Source organism: Suillus discolor (assembly GCF_016758755.1).
Source record: "Suillus discolor strain FC423 chromosome Unknown F5147scaffold_3, whole genome shotgun sequence".
NCBI lineage: Eukaryota > Fungi > Basidiomycota > Agaricomycetes > Boletales > Suillaceae > Suillus > Suillus discolor.
This window is the reverse complement of record NW_024541250.1, coordinates 965679-981080: the sequence shown is the minus strand read 5'-3', so window position 1 is coordinate 981080 and position 15402 is coordinate 965679. Positions and strand designations below refer to the sequence as shown.

At 48.0% G+C, this 15402-nt stretch overlaps 10 protein-coding genes across 10 annotated transcripts; 4 read left to right on the top strand and 6 right to left on the bottom strand.

The window, feature by feature from the left end:
* Positions 1–94: 94 nt before the first annotated feature.
* Positions 95–862, bottom strand: F5147DRAFT_648103 (riboflavin kinase; the record flags this gene model as incomplete). Its single annotated transcript, XM_041433257.1, has 4 exons — positions 95–198; positions 252–354; positions 404–591; positions 646–862. 4 exons carry the CDS (start codon positions 860–862, stop codon positions 95–97), a joined length of 612 nt encoding a protein of 203 aa, XP_041299129.1.
* Positions 863–1058: 196 nt separating this feature from the next.
* On the top strand, positions 1059–2337 carry F5147DRAFT_667861 (uncharacterized protein). Its single transcript, XM_041435301.1, has 4 exons — positions 1059–1428; positions 1480–1632; positions 1682–1848; positions 1901–2337. The coding sequence occupies exons 1-4, from the start codon at positions 1077–1079 to the stop codon at positions 2096–2098; spliced, it is 870 nt and encodes a 289-aa protein (XP_041299128.1). The 5' UTR covers positions 1059–1076; the 3' UTR covers positions 2099–2337.
* F5147DRAFT_195292 (uncharacterized protein) lies at positions 2311–4122 on the top strand. Its single transcript, XM_041428517.1, has 3 exons — positions 2311–2856; positions 2932–3908; positions 3961–4122. Exons 1-3 carry the CDS (start codon positions 2365–2367, stop codon positions 4010–4012), a joined length of 1521 nt encoding a protein of 506 aa, XP_041299127.1. The 5' UTR covers positions 2311–2364; the 3' UTR covers positions 4013–4122.
* Positions 4123–5009: 887 nt separating this feature from the next.
* Positions 5010–6627, bottom strand: F5147DRAFT_667849 (Homeodomain-like protein). Its single transcript, XM_041435300.1, has 8 exons — positions 6467–6627; positions 6300–6416; positions 6185–6251; positions 6052–6133; positions 5907–6000; positions 5672–5854; positions 5493–5619; positions 5010–5435 (listed from the first exon to the last, which is right to left on the bottom strand). Exons 1-8 carry the CDS (start codon positions 6590–6592, stop codon positions 5032–5034), a joined length of 1200 nt encoding a protein of 399 aa, XP_041299126.1. The 5' UTR covers positions 6593–6627; the 3' UTR covers positions 5010–5031.
* A 29-nt stretch (positions 6628–6656) lies between these two features.
* F5147DRAFT_667847 (uncharacterized protein) lies at positions 6657–7536 on the top strand. Its single transcript, XM_041435299.1, has 4 exons — positions 6657–6733; positions 6787–7074; positions 7128–7186; positions 7240–7536. The coding sequence occupies exons 1-4, from the start codon at positions 6706–6708 to the stop codon at positions 7423–7425; spliced, it is 561 nt and encodes a 186-aa protein (XP_041299125.1). The 5' UTR covers positions 6657–6705; the 3' UTR covers positions 7426–7536.
* A 61-nt stretch (positions 7537–7597) lies between these two features.
* On the top strand, positions 7598–9823 carry F5147DRAFT_195211 (uncharacterized protein). The gene is made up of 8 exons (XM_041428516.1): positions 7598–7808; positions 7871–7965; positions 8046–8113; positions 8164–8460; positions 8506–8628; positions 8682–8795; positions 8847–8918; positions 8979–9823. The coding sequence occupies exons 3-8, from the start codon at positions 8069–8071 to the stop codon at positions 9780–9782; spliced, it is 1455 nt and encodes a 484-aa protein (XP_041299124.1). The 5' UTR covers positions 7598–7808; positions 7871–7965; positions 8046–8068; the 3' UTR covers positions 9783–9823.
* Positions 9823–11105, bottom strand: F5147DRAFT_195208 (Alpha/Beta hydrolase protein). Its single transcript, XM_041428515.1, has 3 exons — positions 10607–11105; positions 10147–10544; positions 9823–10088 (listed from the first exon to the last, which is right to left on the bottom strand). The coding sequence occupies exons 1-3, from the start codon at positions 10731–10733 to the stop codon at positions 9864–9866; spliced, it is 750 nt and encodes a 249-aa protein (XP_041299123.1). The 5' UTR covers positions 10734–11105; the 3' UTR covers positions 9823–9863.
* A 536-nt stretch (positions 11106–11641) lies between these two features.
* On the bottom strand, positions 11642–12551 carry F5147DRAFT_832823 (uncharacterized protein; the record flags this gene model as incomplete). The annotated part of the gene is made up of 4 exons (XM_041443831.1): positions 11642–11868; positions 11929–12116; positions 12175–12334; positions 12387–12551. The coding sequence occupies 4 exons, from the start codon at positions 12549–12551 to the stop codon at positions 11716–11718; spliced, it is 666 nt and encodes a 221-aa protein (XP_041299122.1). The 3' UTR covers positions 11642–11715.
* Positions 12552–12861: 310 nt separating this feature from the next.
* F5147DRAFT_195189 (Alpha/Beta hydrolase protein) lies at positions 12862–14037 on the bottom strand. The gene is made up of 2 exons (XM_041428514.1): positions 13487–14037; positions 12862–13426 (listed from the first exon to the last, which is right to left on the bottom strand). The coding sequence occupies exons 1-2, from the start codon at positions 13617–13619 to the stop codon at positions 12978–12980; spliced, it is 582 nt and encodes a 193-aa protein (XP_041299121.1). The 5' UTR covers positions 13620–14037; the 3' UTR covers positions 12862–12977.
* Positions 14038–14478: 441 nt separating this feature from the next.
* On the bottom strand, positions 14479–15389 carry F5147DRAFT_626429 (Alpha/Beta hydrolase protein; the record flags this gene model as incomplete). The annotated part of the gene is made up of 3 exons (XM_041432694.1): positions 14479–14762; positions 14825–15219; positions 15269–15389. The coding sequence occupies 3 exons, from the start codon at positions 15387–15389 to the stop codon at positions 14535–14537; spliced, it is 744 nt and encodes a 247-aa protein (XP_041299120.1). The 3' UTR covers positions 14479–14534.
* Positions 15390–15402: the final 13 nt, after the last annotated feature.

The following is a 15402-nucleotide window of genomic DNA, read 5'->3' as shown; positions in this document are numbered from 1 at the left end:
TACAACCATTTACTATGTAGCGCTCTATATACCCTGTGTTCCGTTAGTGATACGTGTTATGGTTATAGCACAATCATTCCATCCGAGGGGTGGCCTAAACCGTGAAGAAAGGGTCTGTCATGTATTTCTCGTACCCAGGCCTTGCCATTGACTTGAGTGCGACCCTTTTGTCAAACTCTATGTCTTCTATAAGTGCTTCTGTGAGTGGAAAGTTGTCAGCGTGGGTGAAAGTGGTCCAGGGACAATCGCACCTCGTGAAGTGTAATGCAGTTCCGGACGGATATATCCCAAAACCAGAGCCTTCATATCATATCCATAAAAATCGGTCTGAAACTTGTGCATTATGTGAATTTCCTGGGCGCCATGATTCAGGATGGTTCAAAGAAGGGGGGAAAAGACTTACCGCAGTCCTGCGTTCATTGTTATAAAAAGGATTCCACCCAAAACTCATGACCATGGGCAAGACGCGTACGTCTTGGTCAGATAAAGATGATGATGATCCCTCAGGAGGGGTAACCTGGGCATAGCCGTAATAGACTCCTGTCTCTGCAGCATCGATCATGGGTGGGAGGGAATCGTCAGGAAGATTCGCTATAGTTCATACCCGTGGATTTAGTTCGATCAAGATTCAGTCTGGGAACATACCAGTTGGACATCCGAGGTCTTTGCTCCCTCTACCGAATCCATGCTGCACGGGGCCTGACAATTTAATTGGAAACGGGGCATCTGGAACGTCAGACCCAACGATATCTGGCCTACTCGTGCGGAAAGACTCGTCTGGTACTCCATCGGGCCCCGCGGAATCCTCACTGGAGTCTAGCACGTTCGCAGAAGATGTGATCTCTCCGGCTACATCGCCCATTTTGAAAAAATTAAATAGAAAAATCAGTAGGGCGAACATGAGAGGAAGAGAGCTGCACAAGTGCGGACTATCGGTGCCGCACGGCCACGCACGGCATATAAACCAAAGATCGTGATGCGGTCGTAGCTAAGTATGAACCTAGGGAAATGATTACTACGGGTGAGCATGACGTGTGAACATCATTGACCAATCCAACTTTCCATTACTAACTACCATGTCAAATTTCGTTCCATATCAGCAAAGCTATGGGACCTATCAACAGCCGTATCCTATCGTATATGCAACTGGTTCAGGACCTCCCCAGCTGCTTCAGCCAGCGGTAGCGCATTATCCCCATCGATTCCCGCCGCCGCCCCCAGCAGCAGCAGCAGCAGCCTCGACTTATCAGTTTCATGTCCAGCCTCCGCGCCAACCAAGCGTGGCAGTTGCTGAGATCATACCGGATATCTCTTCGGAAATAGCTTCCAAAGAAGTGCAGCGGCTCATCCTTGCCCAGCTACAGACCTCGGAATACGATTCAATCGAACCCCCCGCGTTGAAGAGACTAGAGAAAGAAGTCGTAACATGTACGCAGCCCTTCATTCTATTAATTATCGAGCTCACACCTCAGAGAGTAGTCATTCAGAATCTATATGAACGCGCCCACCAGTACGCTAATCTTGCCAATCGCGCAATACCGATAGCAAAGGACATGCTAATGGCATGCGAAGAGCGAGATTTGAAAACAAAGGATCTACGCACAGTCGCTGCAGAATTTACAAAAGCTTCTGGTGCGTAATGTTGAACCATGCTGACTTGAATGTTTGACTGTGGATTAAGCTGAACCAGCCGAACCGATTTTTGAAATGCCACCTTCACGATCGCAGTCGCCCGAACTCCTTCCTTCAGATGACGAGAATATGCCGCCCGTTGTGCCAGGAACTCTACGTCAGCTTCCGACCCATTTCCCCGCATTGCCACCGAAGCATACATATCTCAGAACACCAGTGAGCCCGTCTTTGTGTCTTCTGGTATATCGACTGAACTTGTTCTTCAAAGGCCTCTCCCCCTAAGAAAGCCGCGCTTCCCTCACTCGAAAGGAAACTCAAGACTGCAGGGCTGGTTCAGGAGTCATTGAAGAATCTGCTCACAGCAACAGAGGATAATCTTGGGCAAGAAGATGGCGAATTGCTGGGTCATATTGTTAACTGGGAAGCCTCCACGTACCCACGAAAACGTTGGAAAGTTTCTGCTTAACCATTTGATTTCGCATATACTTAGGCCTTGTGGGCGTCTAGTCCTGCTTTTTGTGCCGATCCAATAATCTATTTGGGCGGGTCTGGTCCTTGTCATGACTCCTTGATTGTTTTCATCTTACTCCATGACGTTAGGCAAATTTAAAGGTTACTTCATGACGCGTGAAGTCTAATAATATTAGCATCCAGTGTCCGACAAAATGTCCGAACTATGTGAATGATCAGTCTACTGTAAAAAAGTACGCTCCCATCATTCCGACCACCAACATGCCACCTCCGGTCATCAACATCACAATCCATAAACTGAACACCATGCAGTTCCGCCATGTCGGAGCTGGCCACCCGATCTATCCCAAGATTGTGGAGATTGCAAGAGCCCTCGCCAGTCGCGATAGCATAGACGGTGTAGTCACTCCGGATGAGATGTTACCCTCGCACTCGTCCTTCCTTGCTATTTTGAATGCTACCACTGGTGTCCTGGAACATTCCGGTCTTCATCTTTCCAGGCTCGATCCCTTGTCACGCCAGAAGACCATATGCTTCTCAGTTGATCTCAATAATATGGTGGTAAGGGATGTCACCCAGGGTTCCGAGGGCATCCCAGACTTTCCCTTACCCGCAGACAAGGGCGTGCAGAACGCATTGAAGGTTTTCATAACCGAACAAGTGAATGAGTGGAAGAAGGATGAAGAATCACGAAGGCAGGAGCAAGAGGCTAAGAGGAAGCAAGAACATGAACGTTGCAGAGAGAACGCGATCGTAAGTGCGATGCTCGTGATATACCTTGGTGATCCCAGAATCCTGAAGTTTCCGTGGTAATATCATATCCTTTAGGTTTTCTTGCACCATCTTGTGGAGTTGGACCTTGTAGATCCAGCGGTGCTGGAACGTGATGCCCCCACTACTGCCTGCCCACTGTGTTCCCACGACCTCATTCGATGCCGCGTCTGCGGTATACACGCGTGCGAGAACTCAAGCTGCAAGGCATCTTCCATCGTCTCCGTCGTGGAATGCTCTTACCACGACCGAGAGTTCTTTTGCATTCCCTGCGCAACACCTCAAACTGGCCAGTGTCCAATATGCTCTCAGTGGTATTGCATGGAATCACTGAGCTGGTGTGTTGGACGGCCTGAAGGCGACGCTCAGTGGAGCCCTAGACCTAACCACACAGCATTTAAAATCATTATTCCTATCAGCGACCCAGATACTGAGGACGACCACCAGTCGATCAGCCACGAGCACCCTCCAAGGATCGCTCCTTGTCGGAACTGCATCCGCCAGGACCTTGCTTCAGCGTGGCGCCGCTGTGGTAACGTTTACTGTTGGTCCCGTAATCGCAATCGCTTCCGAGACATGGTCTGCTCAGACTGTGAACCAGGAGGGCGTACATGCGCATGTTCACGGACATGGCTGTGTGGACCCTGCGCAGGTGACCCATCCGGGACGCCATTCATCGAATGCCCAAGTTGCAAAGTTGTATATTGCCAGGACTGGTGTGCATACATCCAGAGTTGTACAGTTTGCAGTAGGACAAGGCTGTGTGATGACTGCATCGAAGAGGAGAACGATACGGAACAGCTTCAACTCTCGTGTTCACGGTTTACTGAGAAGTGCGGGATATGCCGTCGCCATATCTGCGATGACTGCGTGCCCAGCTTATCGAGGTGCTCCAGTTGTGGTCGCTACTACTGTCATCGGTGTAGATGGACTGAGGCAGCGCATTCGTGCAAAACTTGTGCGTCCCCCATGTGTAGGGATTGTACAAGAAACTGGGATGATTGCCGGCAGTGTATATACGCAAAATATCCAGGGTCAGTTATTAAAGCACAAAGTTGACGAGTATCGTGCTGACCTTCAGTGCAGTTACAGGGGACACCGTGCTAGCAGTCTCGTGATGTTCCCGCCCTTGTACTGATGGGCGGGCTTGGTGCCAGTAGGTAGAATATATTAGTGGGCTGACGAGGAGCTAGATATTGATCGACACACACACAAGTACGGAGCGTCGAGTAATGAACCGTAATATACGATTTCACGGTTGAAATACCTTCTATGCATGTATTATATTATTTCAGGCTCACCGACACTCTCGAACGAAAAGCAAGACATCGTTATGAAACCTCAACATTCAGGAGCACCTATCCCATTCGGTTCGATGGCGACGGTGGTCTTAAGCCTAATTCACTGATATGACAGCATTGGACCACAAGTCCAGGGACTCCAGGACCTAAAGTGCTCGGCCCAGCTTGATCACCAGTCCCGCTATTGTCCCCTGTAAAGGGAGTCAAGATCTTGAGACAACATGGTAACATGAGTACGTGCCTGAAACAGGAGGAGGCCCTAAATCTAAAACCATGGTACCAGGCGCGGCATTCTTTTTGCTGCGAACAGGTCGGGCTTTAGGACGGGGAGCCTTCTTGGCTGGAATTTCTTTTAATGTGGATTCTACATCAACCTTTTTCCTTTTTCCCACTTTTTGGTAGACGTTGATATGTCGCCAGCGCCCTCAGGGGTGGTGCTAGCGTTAGGATCCGCTGATTTTGATTTTGATTTTGATTTTGACTTCGCCTTCTCATTACTCTTGCTCTTGCTCTTAGTCATCCCTAGAACTTCTCGAGTGCGTTTCTTGTGAGTTTCAGGGTTGACGCTGATGACCGGTTCAAGGAACGTTATGGCCGAATCAGTCGTCCTCGTGGTCACATGAATACCTGGAAGTCTGGGCACAGAACTTGACTCCTCGATGGGCACCAATTCATTCACCTCAGTGGACTCATCGGCAGGAGTGGGTGCTTTTCTCTTTCGAGATGTTGCTCGAGATGACTCTGCGACCATGTCCATTGAGGGTTGAGCGATGACGCTGAAACTTGCTATTTGAGATTGTGTTTTGGTTGGTTGCGAGGTCTTCGGCCGTTGGAGATTATTATACCTGTTTCGACACTAAAGTAAAATAAATGAACAGGAAACATAGGCCTCTGAAGCGATGAATGTTACCATGCTATCGGTGCGCCCGCTGCCTAGTCGATTGCTGATCTCCTTCCAGCTCGAAGTCCCTATTTGTTGTATTATGGCCAAAAGATCCTGGTCTTCTTCTTCGGTCCACTTCCCTTTGGTTATCGCAGGGTTGATGATATCGTTCCAACGATCACGACATTGATCATTATGGCGACCTGGGATGGCGGATGCGACATTCACCCAGGAAGTACCGTACGCTTGGACTGCGAGACGTAGGCGTGAGTCCTCCTCATCAGACCATGCTTTGTGCTTCAGAGTAGGGTCAAGAGTGCGTTGATAACGGTTCTGGCACTGGCTAGGGGTAGCATCTTCTGAGACTTGACAGGCGACTGTGCAGTGAATTTGATGAATGCGGATACAAAAGTGCAATGTTGCAAGACACATACCTACAGACCAGTTATCGTGACCGAAAGTAGCAACAGCTTTCAATAAACGCTCGTCAGAATCTGGTGTCCACAAATGAATTTTTCGCGTTGTGCCGTGTATCATGCAGTCTAGAGGCGTTCGGTGGGTCTGTTATGTGTAGATTGTCACACGTTTTCTGTTAGTTCAAAAGTAGACATACCCCGAGTTTATCTACCACGACCTCCCAGTCTACTTGCTCATTCCCGTATTCGGCGACGAGCCCTTTGAGTCTGGTGGTTTCGTCTTGTGTCCAAGGGCCATGATTGAAACATGGATGCTGATCACCCAACCAGCGTATCTCACACTCTCTTGGTGTACGCGTATACATGGATGATGAAGAGACCTGGCGCACGCGAGTTAACAGGTAGTTGTGGATATGATATTATGAAACATGCCTTCTCTGCGATACGATCCCAATCAAGGCCCTCCTTATTCAACTCGAGATAGTTTGACGGTTGATTACTCAAACTTGTAAAAACAGGATTGCCTCTGAGAGAGAAGTTGATAAGATCATATCATACATGATAGAGCAAGACGAACTTTCGTTGAGCATCTAGAGCATGCATGCGGTAGTTTTCAGTCCTCACAGCTTCTCTCAGAGCCTCAAGGTCCTTCTTGGTCACTGCAGCTACGAATTAGGGAGATGAGTAGCGTAATGGGTCGAATAACGCACTGGGATGAACCTCTGTCAAGCTTAGATATCGACTGCGCCGTGCAGCCTCTTCGTAAAAGGGAGAGTCCTGGGGGAAATCTTCAGCATTAGAGGGTCAAACAGGCGCTATTGTCACCTCTGAAAGCAATTCACTGGGGGTCAAGAGTCCAGATGCCTTGACGGAGCCTGGAATGATGATAGAGCCTCCGACATCGATGTCTGGCTCGCCGTCCAGATTAGCATCAGCAGGTTCCTAGAAGCTATCATTGAAACTAGGTGCGAAATATACAGAATACAACATACCAGGAGTTTGTCGACAGTTTGAAGCTCTGCCTCAAGTCTTTCCGTGTATACTTTCAAGGCGTGTTGGTGGTCCTTGTTAGCCTGGATGGCCTCTCTCACTACCTCTGTGCAGTTTGTCTGCGACATAACTGTAAGTTCGAGGTGCGAAGTTGACGTGCGACTCGAAGCTAAAGTTAATTTGAAATTATAGGGACGTGTGCACAAATTGGGTTCAGCACGCTTGCAGGCCATCCACCATCATGGCTCACGGAGCAGCTAAACGAATTGGTACGATTTTATCATACAACCACAGTTCTCTTTGAAACCATACAATTTTTTAGCGCTACAGAATGAACAGGCCCTCCGAAATCTGAGGCTTGGAATGTTCATCCCCACCCTCCTCTCTGCAGTCTTCCGTCTTTTATTCCGGCGAAGCTCTCTTCCTCCATCTAAAGGCTCGCTGGCACTCTACGTTGTGACATATCTCCCTGCCTTATTCCTTTCACGCTATCTTGAAAGGATGGGCACTACAAGACGGGACCCAACAACTGGAGCACTCATCTCTCCCGGAGAAGACCTTAATCAACCGGGAGTAACAGAATGGTGTTTCGATATACTTTATGTCACATGTGAGTTGATGTCACTCTAACGGTTTGGCTGAACACATGGTTTATATGTCTAGGGGCGTGTCAGATCGGCAGTGGGGCATTCGGTGATTGGGTTTGGTGGTTCTACCTTGTGGTAAGTGCCTGTGTGGCCTCACCACATGTTATAAATTGCTCTTGCTTTACCAGATTCCATTGTACGCCGCATACAAACTATGGAGTAACTTCATTGGGCCAATGCTCGGTTGGTCCCGTGGTGCGAGCTCTCAGGCCGCGGAAGGGGGTGGCGAGAAGGAAACGGTCAGCAAAAGGCAAGAAAAATTACGAAAACGCTCAGAACGGGGTGATCCACGCGTCCGCTCTGTACGAAAGTAGTCCTATCTGCATTTGTTAAAAGAACCTCCACACTTGTTTTCGATATTCTGTGACTACACAGTGCAAGGCTGCAAGCTTGCGATCCAAATATAGCTGACCATTTTATGAGCACGTGACCACTCTCGTGGTCTCGATGAGACGCGATCCTTGACCTCTCTCTTTACCATTCACTCACTAAGTGCGGTGCTCATTATCCTACAGCTACATATTTCATTGTTTCAGATATGGAGACAACTACTGAACAACAGGTGACAGGACTTAGTACTGATACTGTCGCTTTCAGGGACGCACATGGTGAAATTGGCGCGACACCATGCGCATACACCCAGGTCCTCATCGACCCATTATGCTCGCAGGAAAGGCCACCTTCAGAGGACCACCAGGCAAGTATATAGTTCATCTGTACTTGACTTATTGGTGCTGATTGGTCCATATGTATGCACAGTTAGGCTGAAGAGTCGCTTGTATCGCAGCTACCTCCTGACCTCTCTCCTCCACTACTACAGTCGAGTGACCTGAAGGATTCCGAACATAATATAGGTAATTTGTCTCTGCCTAATACTACTGAGGAGCGCGTTAACATTACAATGACCTATGATCTTCTTCGATTCACGTCGCAGAGTCCGTGACAAATACATCAGCAATGTCCGGAATTACCGCCAACGAAGGGATTCTTCAAACAAATAAAGTAGGCTTATATGATTTGCTGTTATCTGAGCAAGCTAAGACAACGCACAGACTCTCAATGCACCTCTCTCTGCTTTTATATCACGGAGAGGTACTCCGCATGTTGAATTGAACAACACGAGCGACCTACAAATGATTCGCTTCCAGCATAGTGTTGGGACAGTGCAATCACCTCGACTTCAGTCACGTGAAGTAGATCACGAAGCGCCGTCGAACACCCCACCAGACAATGCACGGTCGTATTCTTTGCCTCCCAGCTCCAGCCCTCCCCAGATTTTTTCTTCGTCCCCGTTCGCATCATCTCAGTCGTCGCTCATCGAAACTGGAGATTACAAAGTTGCAGACAGGGTATATGCGCCGTGTTTTCTTTGTGTATCTGCTGACAAGTTTCAGGCTATGAGAATGGAATCAGACGATCAGGATCTCATCAGTTCTCCGGACGGAGTTTACCCAGATACCTTGGAGGAAGCATATAACGATCATGATGATACTGATACATATCAACAGCGAGAAATGGTCTGTGTTGTTTTCTTCGGAAGCCCGGTTACGATCAATTGCATGGATTATAGCATGAGCCTCACGATCTCGCCATCCATGGCGGAAGCCCCAAAACAAACGTGGGCGCCTCCAACATTCAGGAGGTTAAACCATTGCCGCAGAAGCGATCCAGGCCGGAAGGAGAGGTGGGGTAGAAGTGCTCTGTCGGTTTCAACAGATTAAAAATGTATGCTTAGATTGGTGTCCTTGGTCTGCGTGCCAAGAACCTATCACAAAGCCCAGAAGATACGCGGTTGGCTAAACGCGTGGTAATTAGAGCGGTTTTTCTTGTTGACGATGTGCTATCATTTATACGAGTTTACTTGCAGAAAACGCGCGATGGCGGAGGATATCTGCCACCAGCTCCAAAGCGCGCCACCTTGGCGTTTCAGCAACGGCAGTTCCGGAAACTCATCACTCCGTTTCGTTCACCTTTGATGCCGAACAAGGATGAGGGTGCGCCATCAGGCGATCTGTTAAAGTCCAAGAGTCCTTTGTCGATTCTTCCCACACCACCGCCAGCTCCAAAAATACCACTCACACCTCAGAAACATCACCGTGCCCATGTAGCTCCGTCCGTTACACCAGCTAAGACCAGAGTTCGCACTCTCAAAGCGGCGTCACAATTCAAATCTCCGTTAAGCATTTCTGCTTCAGCAACGTCCGGAAGAGGATCATCAATTCGACTGACACCTACAGTCCAGTCCCTAGAACGAAAGTTACAACTTCTTAAGCGCGCTGTCAAAGTGAAAGAGGACGATGAGGAAAATACACTCATCAGGCTCATCAAGAAATGGACGGAGGCAGGCAGGGAGGTCGCATATGAGCTTTGGGATTTGGTGAAAGGTTCTGCGAACAAGGGAGATGGTGTTAGTTGGGACGGGGGTAGAGGCAAGATGGGCTCACGGGACTCGAACTGGGGTTGGGACTCCCCTGGAATCAAACGCGAAGGCTATCCGGAGAACGAGATGGATACTGCTATGGAGAATTCCTTGGACGAAGGCTATACCAACAAGATCCTTTCAGAAGATGATGAACAAACACGGAACACCATGGGTACGATGCTCCGACAGCTTGGAATCGCTACAGAGACATTAGGATGGGATGAAGATGCAGAGGTTTTCTTCGATTAGAGTTATGTTTTATTCAGGGTTGTGCTGTTCTACATCAAGGTAATGGTAGTCGAAACATGGAAGTCTTAATTGACCATCGTCTTATTCTTCAATATTCCTTAGCGCCTCTTCAACAATCACTTCGGGGAATTCATACTGTATCCAGTGCGAGGCATTCGGAACAATCACGGCTCTGATGTCTTTAAGCTTTGCGACAATTTCCAGCTTCAAAGCGCCATTAAATCGCAGATCTTCAATCAAAACCGTCAATGCAGCGGCAGCAGGCTTGTCGGCGATCAGATGCGAAAATGACCACGGCACGTTACCCTAAGCAATTCAAACCATCAGTACTGTCGATTCTAGAAAACCACACACAAACACTGACATCGATATGATCATCGGAGTTGGTTGATCTTCCAATCTGGGTCCCTAACACTCTCCAGATAGCATCTTCTCTCGTCCATAGAGGATTCAATGCCATATAATCTTCTGCGGTGAGGTTAGTTTTGCTATGGTCAGAAAGCTTGACTCTCCAATGCGCCATCTGCTCTGCAGCTATTTCCAGAGATGGGTCGATAAGAACCACCGAAGTAGGTTTAGTTTTTGGCAGGTACTTGAGAAGCGATAATACCACGAGCGCGCCCATTGAGTGGCCAACGACGATATCATACTCGGCAGCTTGAAGGTATGGCAAGAGGTCATCTGCCAATGTCTGGACTTTGAAGTCAACTCCAGGCTTCCTGAGAGCATGTCCAAGAAGATTCGGAGCAATGACCAAGTATCCTATGATCGTCATATAGACAATATATCAGTGCTGTAATGAGGCTTGAGCGAAGACGACCCGCCTTTGGTTGCAAGCGTCGATGCAACACGGTGGAACGTGTGCGAAGACGAATCCAAACCATGTATGAGGAATGCTCTCCTATTTGCAGTAGGGGATCCCCACTGACTTGCAGACGGGACAGTGGTCATGGTAGTGAGCTCACTGAGTTGATCACCTCGGTTTCGCCGATGATGTTCACCCGGTCACGGCAGATGTACGGGGAATACCGAACGCGAGAGTTGACCAAAACTTCATGGTAGCGAACCACTCGCGAGCAATGCGTCGTCTAGAGAAAATTTAAGTGACCAGTCCTCTTTGGTATCTTCCGACCCGCCACCATACCGGTCCATATGGCGTCCACTACGAAAGACTGCGACTGTCATGACGCTATTTATAATGTTAGACTGGACTCCTGAGCTGAGTTGCTCCTGCCATTCTATTGGAAGTTGGTGCTCAAGCGCAATCAAAATGGACTTGCTGTAGCCCGAAGGCCTAGAGCTTGTGGGCGTCTTTATTTAAGCTGCACAGGTATGTGTACCGTGCTTTCGGTGCTGCTCCACATCCTCAAGCTGTTTCGTGTCTCGTTAGACGCCCAGGACACCAGGCTGAATGCCATGAAACTTAAATTCAAGGAAAAGTCGTGGCGAGGGCTGCGAGGTTGATGTATCAGTCTTTCCTGACTATTAAACTTGAAAGAGATCAATAAGGAAAAGACAATTGTCATTGTGGCAGTGGCCGTCCGCAAGAGATGAACGTTAACAGAGGCAACAGTGGAGGTCGCGTATGAGCGCTTGCATATATGAGCTTTGGGTTTTCTGATTAAAGGTAACGTTCATTCAAGTTCTACGAGACGCAAAGTTTGTCAGGCTCAAAAAGCCCTGGCCGATTGCATCTTAGAGCACCATATGGTGTTTATGGACCTCCATCGCCGTCGCGTTGAAGTCGCAAATATGCGTCTAACGGCCAACCTCAATGTAGGGCGCATTCATATAGAGTGAAAAAGTGGTATTGCAACATCGGTAATTTATACGGGTGCAACCCCCGTACTATAAACGTGCTACTTGGGGCTGACTTGGTCAGCTGCCACCTAGCAATATCGTTCTAACCAAAAAAAAAAAAAACATCGGTAATTTACTGATGCCGCACAACAATATGCAGGTGCTTATGTTGAGGAGGACTGTCAAAAACCTCGAATATTCCATCCACAGGTGATAATGGTTTCTTGTGATGCAGTTCGAGCTTGTTGAGATTATCCTTGAAGGTGTCGTCAATAGGCAGGTCGACCTTCCAATATATCATATCATCAGCATCTGATTGTAGGTGTCACTGAACTAGATCACTCACCTTCCATAGCTTGAGACTCTTAGCATCAAAACCATCGAATTCATGCTTATTCTTTTCCTTGATCAAATCTTTCAGGTTACTGACGACCTCCGTCGATACAATCTTGACCTGGAATATGTCACAGGGATGGTCGCCTGAGACTAAGCAATTGAGTTTCATCGACAGGTGGCCGGCTTGGCGGGGAACGCCTTAATCACACTGCGATCAGTATGGATGAAAGAGAGGCGATATCGACAGACAACTCACCAGCAAGTAGCGGCTGGACAACAATATGTAGGTGCTTATGTTGAGGAGGACTGTCAAAAACCTCAAACATTTCATCCACAGGCGATAATGGTTTCTTGTGATCTAGTTCGAGCTCGTCGAGATGATTACGCTCGAGGGTGTCGTCGACAAGTAGGTCGACCTTCCAAAGTATCAGATCGTCAGCATCTGATTGTAGGTATCAGATCACTCACTTTCCACAGCTGGAGAGTGTCTGCAGCCAGGTCGCGAAATGCAGGCTTTTCCTTGATCAAATCTTTCAGGTCACCAACAGTGTCCGTCGATGCAATCTTGACCGGGAATATGTTCCTGGGGTGGTCACCTAAGAATAAGCAGTTGAGGTTGAATTTGGAGATCATTGGGAACAAGAGTAGGTGGCGCAGGTTGCACAGTCACTGTGAGTTGTCCAAAAATTCCGACGGCTTAAAGTTGGCTGGGGTGCTACCATTAGGGAGTGGGTTGCGTTTTTGCAGTGGATTTTCCGATTTCGTCGCCCCTTTCTTGGATAGTAACATCAAGGTAATTTGCAATGATTGATTACATATTGGAATCATGCAAGCCCAATCTACTCTCGGATATTCCTCAGCGCCTCTTCGACAATCACTTCCGGGAATTCATACTGAATCCAGTGCGAGGCATTTGAAAAGAGCACCGTTCTAACATCTTTGAATTTTGCGATGGACTCAAGCTTGGAAGGTTCGCCAACCAGAATCGTCAATGCGGCAGCAGCGGGCTTGTCGGCGATCAGATGCGAAAATGACCACGGCACGTTACCCTGGACCGATTCAAACATCAGCACCCTTTATTCTGGTAGAACACCACTCGCAAACACTGACATCGATGTGATCATCGGAGTTGGTTGATCTTCCAATCTGGGTCCCTAACACTCTCCAGATAGCATCTTCTCTCGTCCATAGAGGATTCAATGCTATATAATCTTCTGCAGTGGGGTTGGTTCTGACATCATTGGAAAACCTGATTCTCCCATTCACCATCTGCTCTGCAGTTATTTCCAGAGATGGGTCGATAAGAACCACCGAAGTAGGTTTAGTTTTTGGCAGGTACTTGAGAAGCGATAGTACCACGAGTGCACCCACTGAGTGGCCGATGACGATATCATACTCGGCAGCTTGAAGGTACGGTAAGAGGTCATCTGCCAGTGTCTGGACTTTGAAGTCAACTCCAGTGTTCCTGAGAGCATGACCAAGAAGATTCGGAGCAACTACCAAGTATCCTAAGGTGTCAAAATCAAAAAAATAAGCGCTATCAAAATGCTCAAGCGAAGAAAACTAGCCTTTGGCTGCAAGCGCCGATGCAACACGGTGGAAAGTGTGCGAAGACGAATTTAAACCATGTATAAGGAGTGCTCTTTTGTTTGCAGTAGGGGATCCCCACTGACTTGCAGATGGAACAGTACTAGTGGTCATGATAGTGAGGTCAGAGGTTGATAAATATTTGACTAAATGATTGTGGCTTTAATGATACTAGAAGCAATAGTACTTGGGCGGCTACTATTCTGTCACCAGAAATACTTAACGTGTCAACGACGTTTCGAAAACAGAATGTACGATGCGGAAGTTGATTTTTGTGGTACGACATAGAAGAAGAGATCTCAAGTGTTTGTGAGTTGTGCAGTTGTGGAGACAAATCATGCAGTAAAAAATCTCAGCGCGCTTAACATACAATAACGACATTCAGATCTAGGCCTGAGATGGCATCATTCACTAGGCTCGGGCCCAGCAGCTCTGGCGGGTACTGAAATGGCCAGCGCGTGGGAAATGGTGGGGCTTTAAAGGGTGTACACATTCGCGAGCTCTGAGGTGCAGCAGGGGCATGGGGCCGGGCCCCTTAGATAGACAACAATGTCCTGCATAGAGTAGCATACTCTCATAGGACAAGAATGGATGCAAAAAAGGGGTGTACAGCATATCCTGATTGGAATGACCGTAAGACGCCGAAGACTAGAATGAAATCACGATGCTTATCCGCCTATTGAGAGGTGCCACGAAACGATACATTATTTGATGGAAAGAAAGCAGTCTGCACCGCTCAGGCGTCGAATAGCAAACCCGATCCGAGGATCAGTGACGACGTGTCTAAGTCGTTAACAATCGTGTCGACCGTGTACTCTTGAGTCGGCATTCAGGCCGGTCCGGTGTATAGTTGCTCGCGCGCAGTGGGTCGAACCAAGGCCTACTATGCATACTAGTTAAAGAAAGTTAGATGGGGACACGCCTCAGGGTATTAGAAACAACAAGGGGTTTTCAGAAGTAAGTACATGATCGAATGCGATCGCCATAAACAAAAATAACACTGCAGAACACCATCCCTTCTCTACACAGCTACAATTTTGTTCTTGGTAGGGGAATTGCATCCATAATAGCATCCAGACACTCGTATTGAATCCAGTGACCGATGCCAGTAAGGAGTTTAACATTCAATCTCTCGATGTCACGAGGGATGTGCTCCAAGGGACAAGTCGTGCTGAGCTTCGGATCTGATGCCAGAATGGTGATCTTGACGTGAGGTGGTACATTTTTGAGTGCAATGGAAGACCATGATGTGTTTCGCTGTTGGATGCGAAGGCAGAACCTATCAGCAACGCATTCAATTTCAACATCTGAAATATTACCCGAAAAACCTCGACAGTGTCGGGATCAACCATCTCCATTCCCAGCGCTGTTAACACGCAGTCACGTCGTGACCAAGCAGGGTTCTCAGCCATGTACTCTTCCGCAGTTTTGACATTCGTCGTCCACTCTAAAAACAGATTCTGATACTTTTTGACCTGCACTTCTGTAGACTCGAGGGGAGGATCAACGAGTATGACCGTGGTTTCTTTCGTTTTGGGCAAGAACGGCAAGAGTGACAAGTTCACTTGGCATCCAAAAGAATGACTAATGATCACGTCGTAGGACGTGTCCATGGCGAAATATGGTCGGAGGTCTTCTGCAAAGTCGGATATCCGATATTTGGTACACCGTCTCCCTCCATGCCCAAGGAGGTTCGGTGCAATAACGAAGAAACCTGATCGTCTGTTAGACAGATCATCACTAAAGTATTACACCTGACTCACCTTCTGCTACCAGCAGTTGAGCGATACCCTCCCATGAATTCGAGCACATAGTCATGCCATGAATGAGAAGAGCCCGCCTGGAAGCGGCAGGAGAACCCCACTGGGATGCTGAATGGGACATGAGCACACTCAGA

Coding starts and splice junctions, on each gene's coding strand:
- F5147DRAFT_667847 (XM_041435299.1), top strand. CDS start 6,706: ATGGCTCACGGAGCAGCTAAACGAATTG. Junction 6,734..6,786: donor CGGAGCAGCTAAACGAATTG/GTACGATTTTAT, acceptor ACAATTTTTTAG/CGCTACAGAATGAACAGGCC. Junction 7,187..7,239: donor TTTGGTGGTTCTACCTTGTG/GTAAGTGCCTGT, acceptor TTGCTTTACCAG/ATTCCATTGTACGCCGCATA.
- F5147DRAFT_195292 (XM_041428517.1), top strand. CDS start 2,365: ATGCCACCTCCGGTCATCAACATCACAATCCATAAACTGAACACCATG. Junction 2,857..2,931: donor GTTGCAGAGAGAACGCGATC/GTAAGTGCGATG, acceptor CATATCCTTTAG/GTTTTCTTGCACCATCTTGT. Junction 3,909..3,960: donor ATATACGCAAAATATCCAGG/GTCAGTTATTAA, acceptor CCTTCAGTGCAG/TTACAGGGGACACCGTGCTA.
- F5147DRAFT_195211 (XM_041428516.1), top strand. CDS start 8,069: ATGTCCGGAATTACCGCCAACGAAGGGATTCTTCAAACAAATAAA. Junction 8,114..8,163: donor GGATTCTTCAAACAAATAAA/GTAGGCTTATAT, acceptor GACAACGCACAG/ACTCTCAATGCACCTCTCTC. Junction 8,796..8,846: donor GATCCAGGCCGGAAGGAGAG/GTGGGGTAGAAG, acceptor ATGTATGCTTAG/ATTGGTGTCCTTGGTCTGCG.
- F5147DRAFT_195208 (XM_041428515.1), bottom strand. CDS start 10,733: ATGACCACTGTCCCGTCTGCAAGTCAGTGGGGATCCCCTACTGCAAAT. Junction 10,545..10,606: donor ATCGACGCTTGCAACCAAAG/GCGGGTCGTCTT, acceptor TGACGATCATAG/GATACTTGGTCATTGCTCCG. Junction 10,089..10,146: donor ACTCCGATGATCATATCGAT/GTCAGTGTTTGT, acceptor TGAATTGCTTAG/GGTAACGTGCCGTGGTCATT.
- F5147DRAFT_667849 (XM_041435300.1), bottom strand. CDS start 6,592: ATGTCGCAGACAAACTGCACAGAGGTAGTGAGAGAGGCCATCCAGGCT. Junction 6,001..6,051: donor GCTCTAGATGCTCAACGAAA/GTTCGTCTTGCT, acceptor CTTCTCTCTCAG/AGGCAATCCTGTTTTTACAA. Junction 5,620..5,671: donor TCGTGGTAGATAAACTCGGG/GTATGTCTACTT, acceptor TACACATAACAG/ACCCACCGAACGCCTCTAGA.
- F5147DRAFT_667861 (XM_041435301.1), top strand. CDS start 1,077: ATGTCAAATTTCGTTCCATATCAGCAAAGCTATGGGACCTATCAACAG. Junction 1,633..1,681: donor AGAATTTACAAAAGCTTCTG/GTGCGTAATGTT, acceptor CTGTGGATTAAG/CTGAACCAGCCGAACCGATT. Junction 1,849..1,900: donor ATACATATCTCAGAACACCA/GTGAGCCCGTCT, acceptor TGTTCTTCAAAG/GCCTCTCCCCCTAAGAAAGC.
- F5147DRAFT_195189 (XM_041428514.1), bottom strand. CDS start 13,619: ATGACCACTAGTACTGTTCCATCTGCAAGTCAGTGGGGATCCCCTACT. Junction 13,427..13,486: donor ATCGGCGCTTGCAGCCAAAG/GCTAGTTTTCTT, acceptor TTGACACCTTAG/GATACTTGGTAGTTGCTCCG.